Source organism: Telopea speciosissima, chromosome 1, assembly GCF_018873765.1.
Source record: "Telopea speciosissima isolate NSW1024214 ecotype Mountain lineage chromosome 1, Tspe_v1, whole genome shotgun sequence".
Lineage (NCBI taxonomy): Eukaryota > Viridiplantae > Streptophyta > Magnoliopsida > Proteales > Proteaceae > Telopea > Telopea speciosissima.
This window is the reverse complement of record NC_057916.1, coordinates 81,963,709-81,981,546: the sequence shown is the minus strand read 5'-3', so window position 1 is coordinate 81,981,546 and position 17,838 is coordinate 81,963,709. Positions and strand designations below refer to the sequence as shown.

General features: G+C 42.3%; 1 protein-coding gene across 1 annotated transcript; it reads left to right on the top strand.

Moving 5' to 3' along the window:
• The first annotated feature begins 6,921 nt into the window (after positions 1 to 6,921).
• Positions 6,922 to 16,871, top strand: LOC122661472 (4-hydroxy-tetrahydrodipicolinate synthase, chloroplastic-like). The gene is made up of 3 exons (XM_043856873.1): positions 6,922 to 7,074; positions 7,900 to 7,983; positions 15,939 to 16,871. The coding sequence occupies exons 1-3, from the start codon at positions 6,989 to 6,991 to the stop codon at positions 16,864 to 16,866; spliced, it is 1,098 nt and encodes a 365-aa protein (XP_043712808.1). The 5' UTR covers positions 6,922 to 6,988; the 3' UTR covers positions 16,867 to 16,871.
• Positions 16,872 to 17,838: the final 967 nt, after the last annotated feature.

Below are 17,838 nucleotides of genomic sequence, written 5' to 3'. Positions count from 1 at the left end.
GTCGGCGATGGCGATTTCATCCCTGGGAACTCGAACCATCTCGAACTTTATGAAACTCTCGATCAATGCTTGAGCACGTGCTAGATATGATGCCATCCTATCATCTTTCGCCTCGTACTCTCCATTCACCTGGCTCACCACAAGCTGGGAGTCACTCCGGGTGGATAGGTGTGTGACTTAGATGGCCTTGGCCACCCGAAGTCCAGCTAGTAGTGCTTCGTATTCTGCTTCATTATTGGATGCCTGGAAGGTGAATCGGAGAGCATATTGGATCCAAAATCCTTCGAGGCTGGTTAATATGAAGCCAGCGTCGCTTCCTGCTGTGTTACTCGACCCATCCACAAATATGTCCCACGATCCGTGATCCTTCTCCTCGGGTTCCCCTATCTTCGATCTCAGATAAGGTACACTCTGCAATGAAATCTGCCAGGGCTTAACCTTTGATGGCTGTCCTTGGTTGAACCTGATGTCATGCTCACTTAACTCGACTGTCCATGTTATCAATCGTCCGGAGACGTCTGGCTTATGGAGTACCTTCTTTAAAGGTAGGTCGGTGAGGACTGTGATGGTATGGGCTTAGAAGTATGGTCATAGCTTCCTAGCCGCGATTACCAATGCATAGGCTACCTTCTCGATCCTGGTGTACCTGGTCTCTGCATCGATCAGAACATATTGACATAGTAGATGGGCCTCTGGACTTTGTCCTTTTCCTTCAACAGTATTGTGCTGACCACGACAGGGGTGGCGGCCAGGTAGAGCTGCAATTTTTCGTTAGGTTCTAGTCGCCCAAGCAGTGGTGGACTCTCTAGGTACTCCTTCAATTCTTCAAACGCCTTGTGGCACTCTTCTGTGCATGTGAAGTCTTTAGGGCTTCGGAGGTTCTTCAATATTTTGAAGAATGGTAGGCACTTGTCACCTGTCCGTGACACGAACCTTGAAAGGGTGGCGACCCTTCCATTCAACCTCTACACTTCCCTGACCATTCGAGGAGGTGCCATCTCTTGGATGGCCTTGATCTTGGATGGGTTGGCTTCTATTTCACGTACTGAGACCATGAACCCTACGAATTTTCCTAACGTTACACCGAAGGAGCACTTTGCAGGGTTTAGCTTCATTTGGTTCCTCCTCAGTACTGTGAATGCTTCCTCTAGGTCGGTCAGGTGTTGGTTGACGTTGATGTTTTTCACGAGCATGTCATCCACATATACCTCCATGTTGCGCCCGATCTGTTCCTCGAACATCTTGTTGATCATCCTCTGATATGTGGCCCCTGCATTCTTCAACCCGAACGGCATGACATGGTAGCAGTAGTTCTCCTTGTATGTCCGAAATGCAGTATAGGACTCATCACCCTCATGCATGAGGATCTGGTTGTACCCGGAGTAGGCATCCATGAAACTCAGCATCTCATGGCCGACGGTGGCGTCGATCAATAGGTCGATCCGGGGCAGTGGGTACTCATCTTTTGGGGATGCCTTGTTTTGGTCGATGTAGTCGACACACATCCTCCACTTCCCATTGGGCTTTGGTACTATGACCACGTTTGCGAGCCAGGCTGGGAACTTCTCCTTTCTGATGAACCATGACTGGCTCAACTTCTTGACCTCTTCCTTGATTGCTACTTGTCGATCGAGGGCGAAGTTACGCCACTTCTGTTGGATGGGCTTCCTGGTTGGGTCGACATGTAGTCGGTGCTCTGCTATGGAACGTGGTATTCCAGGCATGTCAGAGGTCGACCATGCAAAGACATCCATGTTCGCTTGGAGGAGGTGTCCAAGTCCTTCTTTCTGTTCCTTGCTTAGTAGCGAGCCAACCTGTACGATCTTAGAGGGGTCGTCCCTGCTGAGGGGCCATGGGATGAGGTCTTCCACTGGTCTTCCTCTTCTCTCTGTCAGTTCATCTCTCTGGTCACTGACCATGTTCTCTAGGCAGAGTGTCATTCCGTTGGTGTTACCATTATTCTTCTTCATGAAGGTGGCGTAGCACTCCCTTGCTTTCTTCTGATCTCCTCGGACTTCGCCTACCCCATTTTCGGTGGGAAACTTCATCTTCAGGTGGAGTAGCGATATGACTCCTCTAAGGGCTATCAGAGATGGTCACCCTAGGAGGCCGTTGAAGGACACCACGGACTTGACAACCATGAAGTTCACCATGATAATCACTTGTCGAGGGTGTACCCTGAAGGTGACGGGTAGTTCTATGGTACCTCTGATGGAGGTGGTGGCACCTGAGAATCCATGGAGGTAAGTGAACTTTGGTTTGAGCTAATCGTCCCTGAACCCGAACTGTCGATAGGCATCTAAGGAATGTATGTCTACAGATGCCCCTGTGTCTATCAGTACCCTGTGTACAGGTCGGTTGGCTACCTCCACCTGTACTACTAGGGCATCCTCATGTGGGAAGCTTAGTCCTTTCAGGTCTTCATTCGAGAGGGAGATCACTGTCTCGGTCTTCGCTATCTTGCTTGGCTTCTCTGCCACTCTCACGAACCTGGCATGGGCTTTAGCCTTTCTGATGGACTCTTGCCCCGATCCTCCAAGTATGGTGAGGATGGGAGGTCCCTTGGTGCCACTAGATTCTGTTGCATCTCTCCGCTCTTCTGGGCGGTCTCTCTCTCGATCTGTTCTTCTTTCTTCCCTTCTCGGTTCTACTCTGTCTCCGTCACGACCTCTGTCTCCTTAGCCTGAGCGGTTATCACGTCTCCCCTTCACATACTTGTTCAAGCTTCCTGCTCTTACAAGTTTTTCTATCTCTTTCTTCAACTGATAGCACTCCTCTGTGTCATGCCCTTTCTCTTTGTGGAAGAGACAGTACTTGTTAGGGTTTCGCTTCTCTGGTCCTGCTAGCATAGGTCGTGGCCAACGGAGTAGGTCACGGTCTTGGATTTGCATGAGGATCTGGGACCTGGTGGTGTTCAGTGGGGTGAACTCAGGGCTGCTTGCCCTCTCACTTCTCTCTGGGAGACGGTCAGTCCTCCCAGATGGGCAGTCGCCCTTCTCTTGTCGACGCTCTATCCTCGACCTCTTACTTTCTTTGCGGTCATCAGGTGCTAACCTCTTGTTGTCCTGCGGCTTGGCCTCGATTATCTTCGTTCTAGCTTGTAGTACCTCGGCTATATTTGTAAACTCGTTGCATTGCTCCAAGAGCTCTTTCATAGTCCTGGTCTCATGACGTGCCAGGTTCTTGATCAGATCCAGGTCCCTGATACCTCCTGCCAAGCTGCATGCTGGGTCTGGTCATCCAAGTCACGAACCTCCAGGGACTCCTTGGTAAACCTGCTAACATACTCCCTGAGAGATTTCCCAGGGTTTTGTACCACGTTCAGTAGGTTGACGGTGGTCTTCTTCTACTTGACACTGCTCTGAAAGTGGGTGACAAACTGTTCGCATAGCTCCGCAAACGAGCCTATAGATCTCGGTCGTAGCCTGGAGAAGCATGCTGTGGCTACTCCTTTGAGGGATGCAGGGAATGCCCAACTGGAGACCACATCCGACCGACTATACAGTGTCATCATGCCATTAAAGTAGTTGATGTGGTCATTAGGGTCCATGGTACCACTGTAGAGTTCAAAGGTAGGTAGTCAAAACCTGGAAGGGAGCGTGGCTGTCTAGGTATGGAATGTGTCTCGCCTTTGGTCTGCTTCTTCAACCCTTCCAGCTTCTCATCCAGGTCGCGGAGTCTTTGATCAAGCTCCTCATCCCGTGTCTGTCCCTCACGCCTGGCAGGACGTTCACTGCGACCTCGTTCACGCTCTCTCCTGGAGGTCCCCTCCTGCCTTGAGTGTTAGTGGGATGGTGAATGGTCACCCCGTGATGAACCCTGTCGCGAAGGTGAGGAGCTTTCCTCTCTGTAGGTCCGCCTTCGTTGTGGTATGTGACCTTCTTCAAGTCGACCGTCGAACACAGACCTCCGGACCGATCTCTCCGGGCTAGGCACCCTCGCCCTGGGTGTTGGTGTCCTCCCACGCTCTGACCGTGGCGGGAGGTCTCTGGTTCTCCTGGGACGCTGGGAAGGCTCCCCCCGCTGCGGAGTGGGGGTTGCCTGTCGCGCAAGCCTCTCTGATCCCACGCCCCTGGGAGATGATCTCCTAGGGTTTGGCTCTTGTCGAGGTACGGACTCTGCCCTTGCTGACGGCGACGTCCTTCGGCGGTGAGACGTCGCATGCTATGTCAAGTAGTCTCGAAAGAGTTGCCGTTCTTCAAGGATATGTCACTACAGGTTGTTGATCTGACCCGCAGTTGCTGGTGCATTGGGGTCAGGTATCACCTCCACCACCACATCGTCTGCCTCATCATTGTTGGGCTCGTCGACCACAAACTGGTCATTAAGGGGGATCTCTTCCTCCAGAGGGACATGGTCCTGGTCATTGGCTTTGCGGCAAGAGCACTTTGGGGGTAGTGATCCATTCCTCGCTACGTTGTTGGTGGAGGTAGTCTTCCTTCGTGCCATTGATTGAATATGGAAGCGAGCTAGTAGATGTAATGGCTAGCGTCGTTCCCACAGACGGCGCCGGTCTGTTGCGTCAAGAAATCGTCGAGCAGTCTTGCGAGTGCCGTCACCTACAAGTGAACCAAGGGGTCAACAAAGAGAACCGGTGTGGTTCCGGCCTGGGGCTCTCCGATGCCAAAGTTAGATCTGCTGAGCAAACAGATGAATGCAGAATTCAATATGAGTTCTTTTTCTTCCTCTCAGGGTGGTGTACCTTTCCTTTTATAATGGAGTATGACAATATGGAGAGTCCCAGTTTGATGGCGAGTGTGCCGTTGAGTGGATAGAGGCCCTGGGTAGCAGGGCTCTATCCTGATTGGCCATCTCCCCGAGGGAGGGAGTGTCCTGGTGGTGTCAAGATCCTTGGTGGATAGATACTCGCGTGTGGTGATAACGTCATTGGCGCTTGAATTCATTTGGGTGACGTGACTTCTAAGCGGGGGCCCAGAGTCCTGGTGGTGGCATAAGTCTGCAGTGATACAATTGGGTCATAGACGAATGGCATCGGTGTCCGTATACATCACGTCTACGTCCACGATGCCGCGACTAGGTGTGACACCATGCCTGGGTGAGAGACCGCTCCTGAGTGAGGCCGCGCCTGGGTGCAGGCCACGCCCAGGTGAGACCCCCGGTTGGTTCTCCTTGGTTCTGAAATCGATCGCTTTGTGATATGTGACAGCCGCTGATTGGTTCGATGAATCTTGGATGTATCAAATCCCTTTTAATTTCACTTTTCAAATACCAACTTCTTTCTTTCTTTTCATATAATAAGAATGGATTCTGTATCGAACTCCTTTTTTTTTTTTTTTACGTTAATACCGAACGGTCGAAACTGCGTTCTTTGTCGTTCTTCCATTCTTTGAGAACCAAAAAAAATCAAAATCTGTTAGAAAAAACGATAAATTAGTGAAATTATCGAGCAAAACCGGTGAGAAGGTATCCGTTCTGAGAAAGCAACTTGCGCAGAGGAGGGGAAGAGAAGTGGAAGAGAAGGAGCGGCGTTTTTTGTCGTTCTTCCATTGTTTCAGAACAAAAAAAATAAATATCTGTTAGAAGAAACGACAAATTAATGAAATTATCGAGCAAAACCCGTGAGAAGGTATGGGTTGCAGAGGAGGGGAAGAGAAGTGGAAGAGAAGGAGCGGCGTTCTTTGTCGTTCTTCCATTTTCTGAGAACAAAAGAAATCAAAATCTATTAAAAGAAACGACAAATTAGTGAAATTATCGAACAAAACCCTTGAGAAGGTATGGGTTTTGAGAAAGCAACTTACGCAGAGGAGGGGAAGAGAAGTGGAAGAGATGGAGCGGCGTTCTTTGTCGTTCTTCCATTCTTTCAGAACAAAAAATCAAAATCTGTTAGAAGAAACGACAAATTAGTGAAATTATCGAGCAAAACCGGTGAGAAGGTATGGGTTTTAAGAAAGCAACTTACGAAGAGGAGGGGAAGAGAAGTGGAAGAGGACGAGCCGCAAACCTGCAACTGCGCCCTTCAAGGTAAGAATGTTCATGCTTGAATCTCATCTCTCTCTCTATCTCGCTATCTCATTCTCTTTGCTTTTCTCTGTCTCGCTCTCTCTCTCTCTCGGTCGTCCTTGTTGTGTAGATTTGACAAGATTTTCATTTTTTCCTTCCTGCTCAGGAATTGGATCAACATCCCTAATATTTGAAGGAGTCAGCCTAAAATGGTAAATGATTTCTCGTTTATTGCCTGTAAGACATTCAAAAATGTATCTTGATAGTTAGCATTTGCTCTTGCAATGCCTGCGAGAATATAAAGTTTAATGATAATTTTTTTCTCACTCTGCTATCAAGTATGCGAAGGTGATACCTTTCCTTAGGCAAAAAGGCATTATAAATGTTCCTCTTTTATTCATTTGAAGGGTACTGGGCTCTTTCCATGCCATACCGCGTTGTTGTTGCCCTGTTTATATTTGTGACATGTTGTAGAGGGTTGACTCTTTGTACCTACAAAATGAATATCCTGAAAACACTTCAGCTTCATCTTCTAAGTTGCATTTGCTTAAAATTATAGTTCTGTAGTTGTTCTTCCTTAGTTTAACTTATCAAATCGGATGTACTCGTGGAAACTGTAATGCTCTTTCACATGGACATAGTTGACTTCTCTGTTTTACTGCACACCACCTCAACGATGTTCGGACCTGCTCTAACTCCACAACCACTACCTACTTGATTGTTCTTTTCATTTTCCCATCATTACAACTAAGCTTCCATTATCTATTAGAGTAGTTCCATTCTTCTTTTGTCTCTTACCACTCTCTTACAAAACAAATTTGTCGGAAAATTCAATTTTAGGAAGTACATGTAAAGCCCTAACATGTAGCTTTTGGATTTAAAGCATCTGAGGGCCTGATTATTAATTCTTTTTACTTTGCTGGAGTGTATTGTTATTACTATTATAATACCATCTTAATGTTCTGTTTGGTGTTCACAGAATATTGTAGTTGGATCTCATATACACTGCTCTCAATTACTCTCACAGATGTATTCATTGAAGAGCTATAGTGCTTGCTTAAGGGAGGCAACCTTACAGCTGCCACATTTTGGAGGCACCAGTAACCATAATAGGTCTCTCTCTCTCTCTCTCTCTTTTCCTGAAGAAGATCCATTTGCCTTATTTATGTTTAGAACTTGATGAATGTAGTTATTATTGGAGATGAATGCGCAACCACGAGGAAGAACTCAAGCAAACAACCACACACAATGCAAGGAATTTACCGTGGTTTGGCAAGGTTGCCTACATCCACTCGAGAGAATTAAAGATTTTCACTATTTCCTGAAAAACTCTCTACACCCCTCTCCACCTCATAAAGTGTTCTCCTTTGCTTGTTCATAGGGTTTTCCACATAGAGACAATATATAGGAAAACCCAAAACCCTAATCCCGACATAAGTACAATTATATTCCCGTACATGTAATTGGTCCAAAACCCATCCCAATTACAAACACAGACCAATTACAATTATGTGAATCCGCTGAATACAAGACACACCCAACCCCAACAGTTATTAATTTTTCTCCTGGCAAATTTCAGATTATAATATGGTTAGTCTAATAAAAAAGATAGGAAGGTGGTTCAATTTCATTATTTATCTATTCATTTTGATTAACATTCCTATATCTGAATTAATAAACATCTGTTGTATACTCATTATGCCTCTAAAATTTATTTTATGATGCTTATGTCCCACCTTAAATTGTTGAGTGTTTGGGCTGGGGGAATAGATGGAATATCTACTTAACTTTTTATTGGAGGAAATTTGCTTTTTAACCCCCCCCCCCCCTTTCTTTTCTTTTTTTTTGGGGGGGGGGGGGGTTTCTGGTTGTGTCTGATGTTTAGCTACAAAACTATGCCAATTATTGCACTAAATTCTTTCTATGTTCATTAAACAGGAGGAATGTAAGATGGTGTTCTCCAGAAGCAGCCATTCAGCAGGATTTCCATCTTCCAATGCGCAATCTTGAGGTCAAAAACAGGTAATTCATTATAAATTTAACAGAAGCCTCTCCTAGATTGTTTTATTCTCGACCACCAATTCTCACCAACCACTTTCTATATTGACCTTGTGATTTTATTTAATTTTTACAGTTCTTGATTTTTTTCATATTCTATTGTATAACTCTTCTCAGCCTATATCTCCTATAAATGGGATTGGAATTGAGCCTTTAGTTTTCCATCTAATTCATTAAAAGAGAGTCCCAGTGCATGAGGCTCCTGCTACTGCAGGGTTTGGGAGTGGCAAATTTATGCAGCCTTACCCCCTGCTTCGCAGGAGAGTCTGTTTCCAAGTTTTGAATCCGCAACCAACAGGTTGCAATAGTGCAACTTAACTGTTGCACCAAGGTTCACCCTCTTTTCATCTCAATTCATTGAAAAAATTGAATATAAATTTATAACCAACATCCAAACTTTGTTTTCTTGTAGTTGGAGTTTGGTATAATTCTAAGTGGGAAAATTTATACATATGAGTTGATTATACTTTTTCCATTGTGCTTTGTTAAATATGCCCCCTTTTTTTATGTTTTTAATTTTTTTCTCTTGGACTCTAATTCATTAATAGAACACTTGATCTTGTTGTCCATTTGAAGTCTTGAGGTGTAACCAAGGTTTTAAAGACCGGTATCGGAGGCTTGATCGGTGGCTGCCAATCCTGATGTGATCTGGACAATCAGCCTGATATCTTATTGATATCCACTAGTATTGGCTGGTTTTTGATAGATTTGTGATTCGAGGGGGGGTTGATGCAGATTCATCACCAAAATGGGCTTCTTTTATTAGGAATAAGTCTAGGGTTGGGTTATATAGTTATATACATGTTGGGCCTTTGATCCCATGAGTTTTCTATGTAATAGACCACTTTTATGGGCTTGAAGTTGGGGTACATGAGTTGCATACGGGATTAGCCCTATACTTAGTTTATTTTCATGTTTTAATGTTTTAAATTGAATAAATTGAAACCAGTGGTTCAATTTAAGTGATTTTATTAGGTTTTCTTTTAGTTGTTTAGTTGGGCAGGATTAAGACTCTATTTTGAGTCTATTTTAGTTTCCTAGTCTTTTTAAGTTACCAGGTTAAGGATTGGGTTAGGCCTTTCCTTTTTAGTGTAGGAGTCTATTTTTGAGTCTTTTATATAAGGTTGTAAGGGGGTAAAGTATTGAAGATGAATTTGATTAATAAAAAAAGGGGAAAATTTCACGGACACCCCCTGTAAGTATACAATATATCACGAACACCCCAAACTTTGGAAAAATATCACAAACACCCCTTAATTTATGTTTTTGTTTCAACTTAGTCCACTTTGTTAGGTCTGTGCAGTTAAGTTGCTGTTAGTTTTTTTATAATGACCAAATTACCCTTATAAAAAGATGAACTTACCATAATACCCTTAAGGGTAAAACCCCAAATTTACCCCAAAATAAACACCACCTTGTTTTCACTGGGCACACCATTCTCTTCCAATGTTTTTGCTGGGCTGAAGGAGGAAGACGCAAGAACAGGGAACTTCTCTAGGCAATCGACGCCATATTTGGAATGGAAGTTTCTGAAATATGGTTTTGTGGATTCAGGCATACAGCTCCATTAGGAATAAAATCCCGCTTGTGTAATCTGAAGGATGAATAAGTAAACAATTTTTCTCTTTTAGTTGTTATCAGGTGCTGCAACTTCTAATTTTGCAGGAGTTTCTCTAAGTTGGAGTTCAGGGTATTGAGTTTCTGATTTGAGATTTCCAATGATAGAACAGTTTTTTTAAGTGGTTGCTATTCATTTATAGGCAGGGGGATTTTAAACCAGAAACCTATTATCCTAAGCTCCTCTTCTTATTCGATAGCCTTCTCTCTAATTTTCGTTCATACCTCAATAAAGGGCTCGTAACCTGCTGGCCTTATGGGCTTTAGGGTTTCCTAGACTCACATCAATCAAAGACCAGAATTGCATAATGCAGAACAGTCTAAGGATTTCAGTGACAGAGCATTCATCTTCCTAGCTTCATGACTACTTAACCTTATGGTTGGATACAGAGTAGCTTTTAATTGACAAATCTAAATGGCTGCTCTCTCAAATTAGAACTTGCTACCTTCAGCATCTAATAGCAGTTATACATACGCACATGCTTGGGTAGTAGAGGAACTTGGGGTGTTATGCCTCCAGCTTTTTAGTTCATTGTTACTTCTTGTTTGTAGGATATGAAAGTAGGAAGATGAGATGAGATGAGATGGGGTGGGGTGGCGTGGATGGGGCTGTAGAAATATTGTGCAAATTTATCATTGAAGATCTCCAAAACCCTTGATTCAATTGCAACAAAGTATTTTCAGTTGTATCTTGCCAAAATACCACTTGTTCTCCACATTATAACTTCTTAAACCTGGTGCTGAAGCCCACCATGTCCTCTGCAGCAGTCTTCTAAAAGGAGTCAACAACAGCAACTTATCAGCCTAGAGTTACTTTGGTTTTGCAATTTAGTTTCTATTTATGTTAGTAAGGTTCTAGAAGTTATATTGCAGGTTTGTTAGACTAATTTCCAGTTGTTTCTAGGCTAGTTTCTAATTCTAGTAAGAGTTGTTTTTGGAAAGTTTGTACTTCCTACCCAATCAACCAATGATATCCCTGCCCTGAGAATAGTGTTGCCGGAGAATAAATTGCCGCACTTGATTGTCGCCGGAGCTGGAGCTGGCGCAGGTGGTGGTAGCCCAAAATGGTTTGCATCAATTCTCCCTTGGCAAAGATGCTCCAACAAGCTCCAACGGTAAGAATAAGGAAGATGATGCGATAAGAGTTTTAACTTTATTGAAATTACTAAGGGGGGTAAAATGGACATTTTAACTTTGGATGCTAACTGTGCTTAATGTCAGGGGGTAGGTTGATATTTTGCCAAAGTTTGGGGTGTCCGTGATATGTTGTATACTTACAAGGGGTGTCCGTGAAATTTTTCCTAAAAAAAACTCTTGCTTGCTGTCATTGCTGCTGCTGCCCTGCTCTGTTGAGTGTTGCCTTGTGAGTCATAACAAAGTGAATGGACTGGTGGATCTCCAGTTGACTCCTTACGTCTTGTAGACCGAGAGGATCTGTTATGAGGGATTGGTGGATCTCCAATCGACTCCTTGCATCTTGTAGATCTGGAGGACCTGCTTCTAGTCTACAAGCTGCTGCCATTGAAGACCTGCAACTCCAAGTAATTGTTTCGCATTATTCATCATTCCCTTCTCCTAATCCTCTAACCTAACCCCCATCGATCCCCCTTGCCAATACTCAATCCTTACTACCTTCCTCATCCACCATTAATACCATAGATCCATTAGAACCCTAAAACCTGCAACTATTATTCTTCCCTTCTAGAAGGTCATATGTAAGGTGATTTTCGCGAGAATTCTGCCCAGCCAAATCTAACCGTTAGAACCTGTTAAAATTTTGATCGAATCTTCCTCAAACCCTAAGAGAGACTCAATCCAAATTTCAGTACCATCCACCCAGCCGATTGTCTGAAATTACACTTTTATCCCTCTCTCCTATCTTTACTAGGAAACCTCCATAACTCCAGATTTAACCATCTGATTTAGCTGTAACTTTCAGCATATATTCCCCTCAACTCTACCCACACTCGACCTAAATATTAAGCCCATTCAACCACCTGATTTCTTATCCTAGATTCCATCATCTTCCAACTTTCAAAACCTTAATCCTAGTTGCTGCCCAGATCCATCTAACCTACTTCCACCCATCCAAAACCCTTAAAACCTAGTTCATTAGACTCCCCTACACCTGCCTAGCTTTACCATATAAGACTTACCCCCATTTCCCTAAACCTAACTCTAAATTTGACCTAAATCCTCAAACCTGTCCAATCAAACCAGCAGTTGTACAGGTCCTGGTTGTCTGGCTCCTAGTAGGTCTCCTACCTATCTAGGACTACATTAGGGGTTGATAGAATAACCACCCAATTAAGATCCCAAGCTAACCCAACTCAGATAACCAACCCAATAGTTAACAGAAAGTTCAACTTTCCCACATGAGAGTCAAATTCTAGGAATCAATCACAAATATAGAGAATAGGGATCATTCAAAAGATGGAATTGAGTTAACGGTCAAATTTAAAGTAACTAGAAGTTTACTAAAATCTGAAGGTGAAAACCAGAAATCAATGGAACTCAATTAAATCAGATAAAACCAATAGAACAAATTGAAACTTGGATCGAATCTCCCTTTCAGCAGTCTAAATCATTCCCCAAAATATGAGATCAATCAGATGGCTAGATTGAAAGTAATTTAAAAAAAAATCAAATATGAAATAGAGAAGTTGCAGAAATAGAAGATTTTTAAGTAACAGCAGTTTAAAGACCTTAGAATCAGTCAAAACTTGGGCCGAGTTCTACTCCTAGGCAGCCCTTGAAAACCCCAAAAGATGGGCTCAATCTGATCTCCAGATCAGCCTGCGGTTGCAAAGAATTTAGGCTGAAATATCAAATGAAAACAGAGGTGCCGCAGGTTAACAAAGGTGGGGTTAAGGGGTTTTAAATTAACAGGATAATATATCTAATGTAACCACAGATCTGAGAATATAAACTGATAGAAACCCAATTATTAAAACTATGATCAGGTGTGCTAATTGATAAGAAGAAGAAATCAGTAGCTGGAGTGAAATAAGACAGACTATGAGAACAACTATGAAGAACTCAGGTTTCCCAGCCAACCAGATCAGATTCTGTTATGTGCCTAATGGGGGCCACTCTAGTGTATGGGCGCTAGATTGGGCCAGCCTAGTATGGGATAGGTTAAAGGGCTTGATTGAACGCGTTCCATCAGCTTCAGAGCTTTTGGCGTATCGGTCAAGTACCTAGCAGATTCCTTCTGTCTGAATAGCCTTACGCCATGCTAACTCTCTCAGGACTTGCAGAGCAAAACTTCAGTCTCAATCACGAGGAGCCTTGGCTCTTACAAAGTTTAAATAGAAAAGCGGCAAGGTTACTCCTATTCTGAATGGGAAAACTAAATCCTTGTCTAAGTAAAAGAAAACATAGTTTAACTAGGAAACTTAACAAATCAACTTAGACAACTCAATTTAAAACTTAAGTAACTAAACTAATAAGCCCACGAATTGGGATGGACCACCTAGCCGAGAGCTAGACCTTCAATGGGGGCCTGATGCCCCTTTTCTTTTTGCAGAAATAAATTTTCAGCTCCTTCACCCCTGCATCAATTGGTGACCACCGATCTCCTTTTGATCCGGTCAGTTACGCATAATCCTTGAAACCATGGGTAGTGCATCTTATTGGTATTGATTTCCTTTTGGGCAAACTGGCAAAAAAATGTTCAAGAGAACAGAAAAAATAACAAGATAGCGGTCATTTGGTACTGATTGCTATGTAGGGCATGCTGTCTTTAAAAAAAATGCCATACTTGCGTTGTATACATGCAGTATTTACAAGAAAATTTTCTCATTGCTTGGGAAATGGCTTTGTTGATTTCTTAGGGAGAAATAGGCTCTTTGGCCTTTGGCATATTGTGATTACATCAGCATGACTTTGGCTGGTGGGATTCCAACCTCCCTCCTAGATTGACCATTAATGCTCCTTGGAAGAATATACATTAGGTGCTTCCTTTTTCCCCTTCATGTATCAGATATCATGTAGGGAAGGGGTTATAGGATCTGGTTTTGGGAGGACATTTTATGGGTCAGACCACCCTTATGATGGGTTTCCTAAAACTTTATTCCGTATATAGCTCCAGGAACAAGCCTATTGAGGTTTGTTTTTGTTTGTCAGATAGTGGCATGAGCTTGAACCTGGGGTTCAAAAGGTTGCTTCGGGGATTTTGAGGTTGACATTGTTCAGTTCCTTGTTGAGTGCCTTCGGGATGTTTTCCTTATTGAGAATGAGCAGGATTCAAAGATTTGGATTCGTACTTCTAGTGGTTGCTTCACATCAATCTAGATCTTTTTTTGAAAGCCCTGTGGAACTTATTTTATCTTGAGGATCACTATCACCCTCTGGGACCATACCCTTTTAAATCTATATGGAGATTTCATGTCCCATCTAAGTTTAAAGCTTTGGGGCAGGATTGCTCACAGAACGGTCTCACTGCTATCTGTTCCTAAAGAGATCCAAGTCGATATCTCTCCTTTGTACATATACATGGACAAGGCCGTGTTATACATGGATACCGGGGGTTAGACATTGACTTCGGCAAAATTTAATTACTGAGACATGTTTATGTCTGAACTCTTTACTTGATCTAACTGTTACTCATGATAACATTTTTGGCATATGTTTGACGCTTGAATGAGACATGGTATTGGTCCATTGGATGTGGCTGAAAGGGAGTGCCCTTGTGCATTTCCTAGTCGATCGTCTAATGGAGTGTGGTCGAACCTTCTAATAAGTTCAGAACCAGTCCAAGATAACAGGATCACAGCACCCAAAAGTGATCAGATTTAAGAGAAAATTTCAGAACTCAAAATAGACTAGATACTGCTGATTAGAGAAGTCCAAAACAAATTAAAGTTATTGTAAACAGGGGTATCACTGGTCTGTTTTGACTACAGTATATGAGTATTAACTCAGGTTCTGTGATGCCCGAATGATCAGCAATAAGTTGTCCTCAGATAACCCATATGAACAGCAGAAACTAAATTGAAATAAACTACATATACTCACTTAAAATTGCAGAGACAAAATAGAGGAAATAAGATAGAAGAAAAGGGATAAAACTTGAAGAGTCTCACCCATAGCCTAGGCTAGTATTTCACCAACCACCCCGGCATCTCACTACAACTATTTCTCCCACAGAAGAATGGTAAAAACCACATTTCATTCAATTTTTTATTTCAAATGCTTACAGGTAGCTCCTTTTATAGAGAGGCTGAAAGGGTTCTAGATCCTCATTGGAATTTCCTTCTAGACTTAATGGTATGTACATTTCCAAGGACTTACATTGAGACATCTTTCAAGATAATTAATGAACTTTACATTTTGAAAATCTTTCACAACTAACAATGAAACTTACCTACTGACATCCGCGAGGCTTCACAACTTTAGAAGACTAGATACAACTAACTAGTTAAATTCGTATGGACCACTTATCCCTCATATATGGGCTTTCAAAATAGGCCATTACAATAGAAACCATAAAAATACTATAAGCCCATGGCCTTGTATGACCCATTAGGCTCCTTATTTAACCCAATAGAGTAGGATTTGGGCTTGCTTCGGCATGAATGCTTGTGCTGGAACCTCTCTTGATCTGCATCATCGTCTCCCTTTAATTTCAGCATGTGGTTCCGATAGTTTTTTTACCCGGGGATACTTGGTAAAATGAAACAGAAGTTACAAGATTGGACAGACTTGCCTATATTTTCTAAGACCTGTAACAGCTAGACCATAACATGTTCCGATGTTTGCACCAATATTCTTCATAAATTTTTAAACGGATATTAAAGTTTCTTGATGTTGATGCAATTGAATTGCTCTTATTGAGTCTGCCAAGTTATATTGCTTGATGTTAATGTTTGTTTAGATGGTCCATACAAACCTTGAATTTCCTCCTGAAAGTAGAATAAAAAATCTAGTGCGTTCAGCAATGTGAAGTATGGAGCAGTTGGTTGTCCAGTATGTTGACATCTAAAAAGCATATTGTACATGAATATTCTATATAAAGGAAGATGAAAATATTAAATAGCTTTGCTTACGAAATAATTACAAATGAGAGGACCAAAGCCATTTAAGAATTAACAAGGAAATGAATGAGAGAGAGGAATGAAGAAGTTATTATAGAGAAAAATGTAGATAATTGAACAGGATAAAAGTTCATTAAACATTGGAGTACCGTAAGAATCTTACCAGTCCTGTACACTGCGAATTTTGTGTCTTTGGATGAATTATTATTTTGTGTTTTACTCATGCTTATTTTGTTTCATGATTAATGTTCCTTTTAATTGCAGGACTTTGGTTGAGGAGATACAGTCAAGTAGATTAATGAGTGCCACTAAGACTCCATATCTACCTGATGGCAGAATTGACCTTGAAGCTTACGATGCCTTGGTGCATATGCAAATTTTAGGTGGTGCTGATAGTGTGCTAGTGGGTGGCTCAACAGGTGAAGGGCAACTGATTAGCAGGGAAGATCAGATCATGCTCATTGGGCACACAGTTAAATCTTTTGGCGGATTGACTAAGGTGATTGGATACACCGGAAGCAACTCAACAAGTGAAGCAATCAATGCCACTGAACGTGGTTTTGCTGTTGGGATGCATGCTACCCTTCACATCAATCCTTTTTATTGCAGGACATCCATGGAAGGTATGGTTGCTCATTTTGAGGCCGTTCTTCCCATGGGGCCTACCATTATCTACAATAATCCATCTAGGACTGGTCAAGATATTCCTCCTGCTGTTGTCCGCACCATTGCCCAGAATGCTAACATGGCTGGTATCAAGGAGTGTGTGGGCAACGATAGAATCAAAGAGTACACTGGTGAGGGAATCGTGGTATGGTGTGGCAATGACGAAGAGTGTCATGACGCAAGGTGGGACTATGGGGCCGTTGGAGTGTCATGTGTTGCCAGCAACTTGGTTCCCCGATTGATGTGGGAGCTAATGTTTGAGGGCAAGAACCCTTCTCTGAATTCAAAGCTCACACCTTTGTTTGATTGGTTGTTATATGAGCCTAACCCCATTGGTGTGAACACAGCTCTAATGCAGCTTGGTGTGGTCAGGCCCGTGTTTCGGCTGCCTTATTTACCTCTTCCTAGAGCAAGGAGGGTTGAATTTGTGAATATAGTGAAGGAACTTGGACGTGAGAATTTTGTGGGAGATAGAGATGTGCAAGTTCTCGAAGATGATGATTTTATCGTGGTCCGTCGGTATTAAGTATGGTATCCTGTTAGTTGACCTTTCTGATGTTTACATGGCTATGTTCGCTCTGGAAAAGGCCCATTTGGGAGGTACAACAGTGACATTGCATTAGCATCCTTCTTTTATGGTTTGGGAACTAGTTTTATGACTCTTGCCTTATAAATAATGTTCTTTTATTTGGTCACTCTTTCAACAATAGGGATTGCAAATGAGAGGTATGTTCAAGCTGTCTGATTTTGGTTATTTGAATTTTTGTTGCTTGGTTTAGGAGATTTTTATTTTGCGGATTCAACCAATGGTGCTGGATCGCATCATCAATTTTCAATTGAGAGAAATCTATCTCAATTCTCAACTTCCAATGGCTTGTGTGTACAAAACCAGGCACATCGTATGATATATTAGGTTTAAGACATTATGCTTTGTCACATTTTTCCCCCTCTGTGGTGTTCTTGTTTGGTAGCCAATTTCAGTCCTTGCCAAAACATGTGTCTATTAGTTAAACAAGTGATTGCCAGCTGGCTATCACCATCAGGTAAATTGTGGATGTTATAAAGAAATTTCACTAATAACATTGCCTTGTCCCCTTATCCCAACTAAACTAAATGGGGTTGGTTACATGGATCTTCACTCTCCAATTAGTTATATTTGAAGTCATATATGATACAAGGCCTAAGCTATGCATGTATTTCCTCATTTCTCCTATAACTCTTTTACTTCCTTCAAGTTGAATCAAATTACTCCTTTGTACTGGAGTATCCCAAGGCCCTATCACCTCAAATGAATATCTCGTAGATTATCATGTATCAGAGTTATTTCTACACCAGCTCTAATATTATCATTCATTAATTTATCCTTTCTAGTTTTGTCATTGATCCATCTCAACATCTTCATCTCCACCACACTAAGTTTATTTGTATGATGTCTCTTAACTCCCCAACATTCTGCACCATACAAGCAAGTTGCTTTAAATATGTTTTACATCCCCTT

Coding starts and splice junctions, on each gene's coding strand:
- LOC122661472 (XM_043856873.1), top strand. CDS start 6,989: ATGTATTCATTGAAGAGCTATAGTGCTTGCTTAAGGGAGGCAACCTTA. Junction 7,075..7,899: donor GGCACCAGTAACCATAATAG/GTCTCTCTCTCT, acceptor TTCATTAAACAG/GAGGAATGTAAGATGGTGTT. Junction 7,984..15,938: donor AATCTTGAGGTCAAAAACAG/GTAATTCATTAT, acceptor TTTTAATTGCAG/GACTTTGGTTGAGGAGATAC.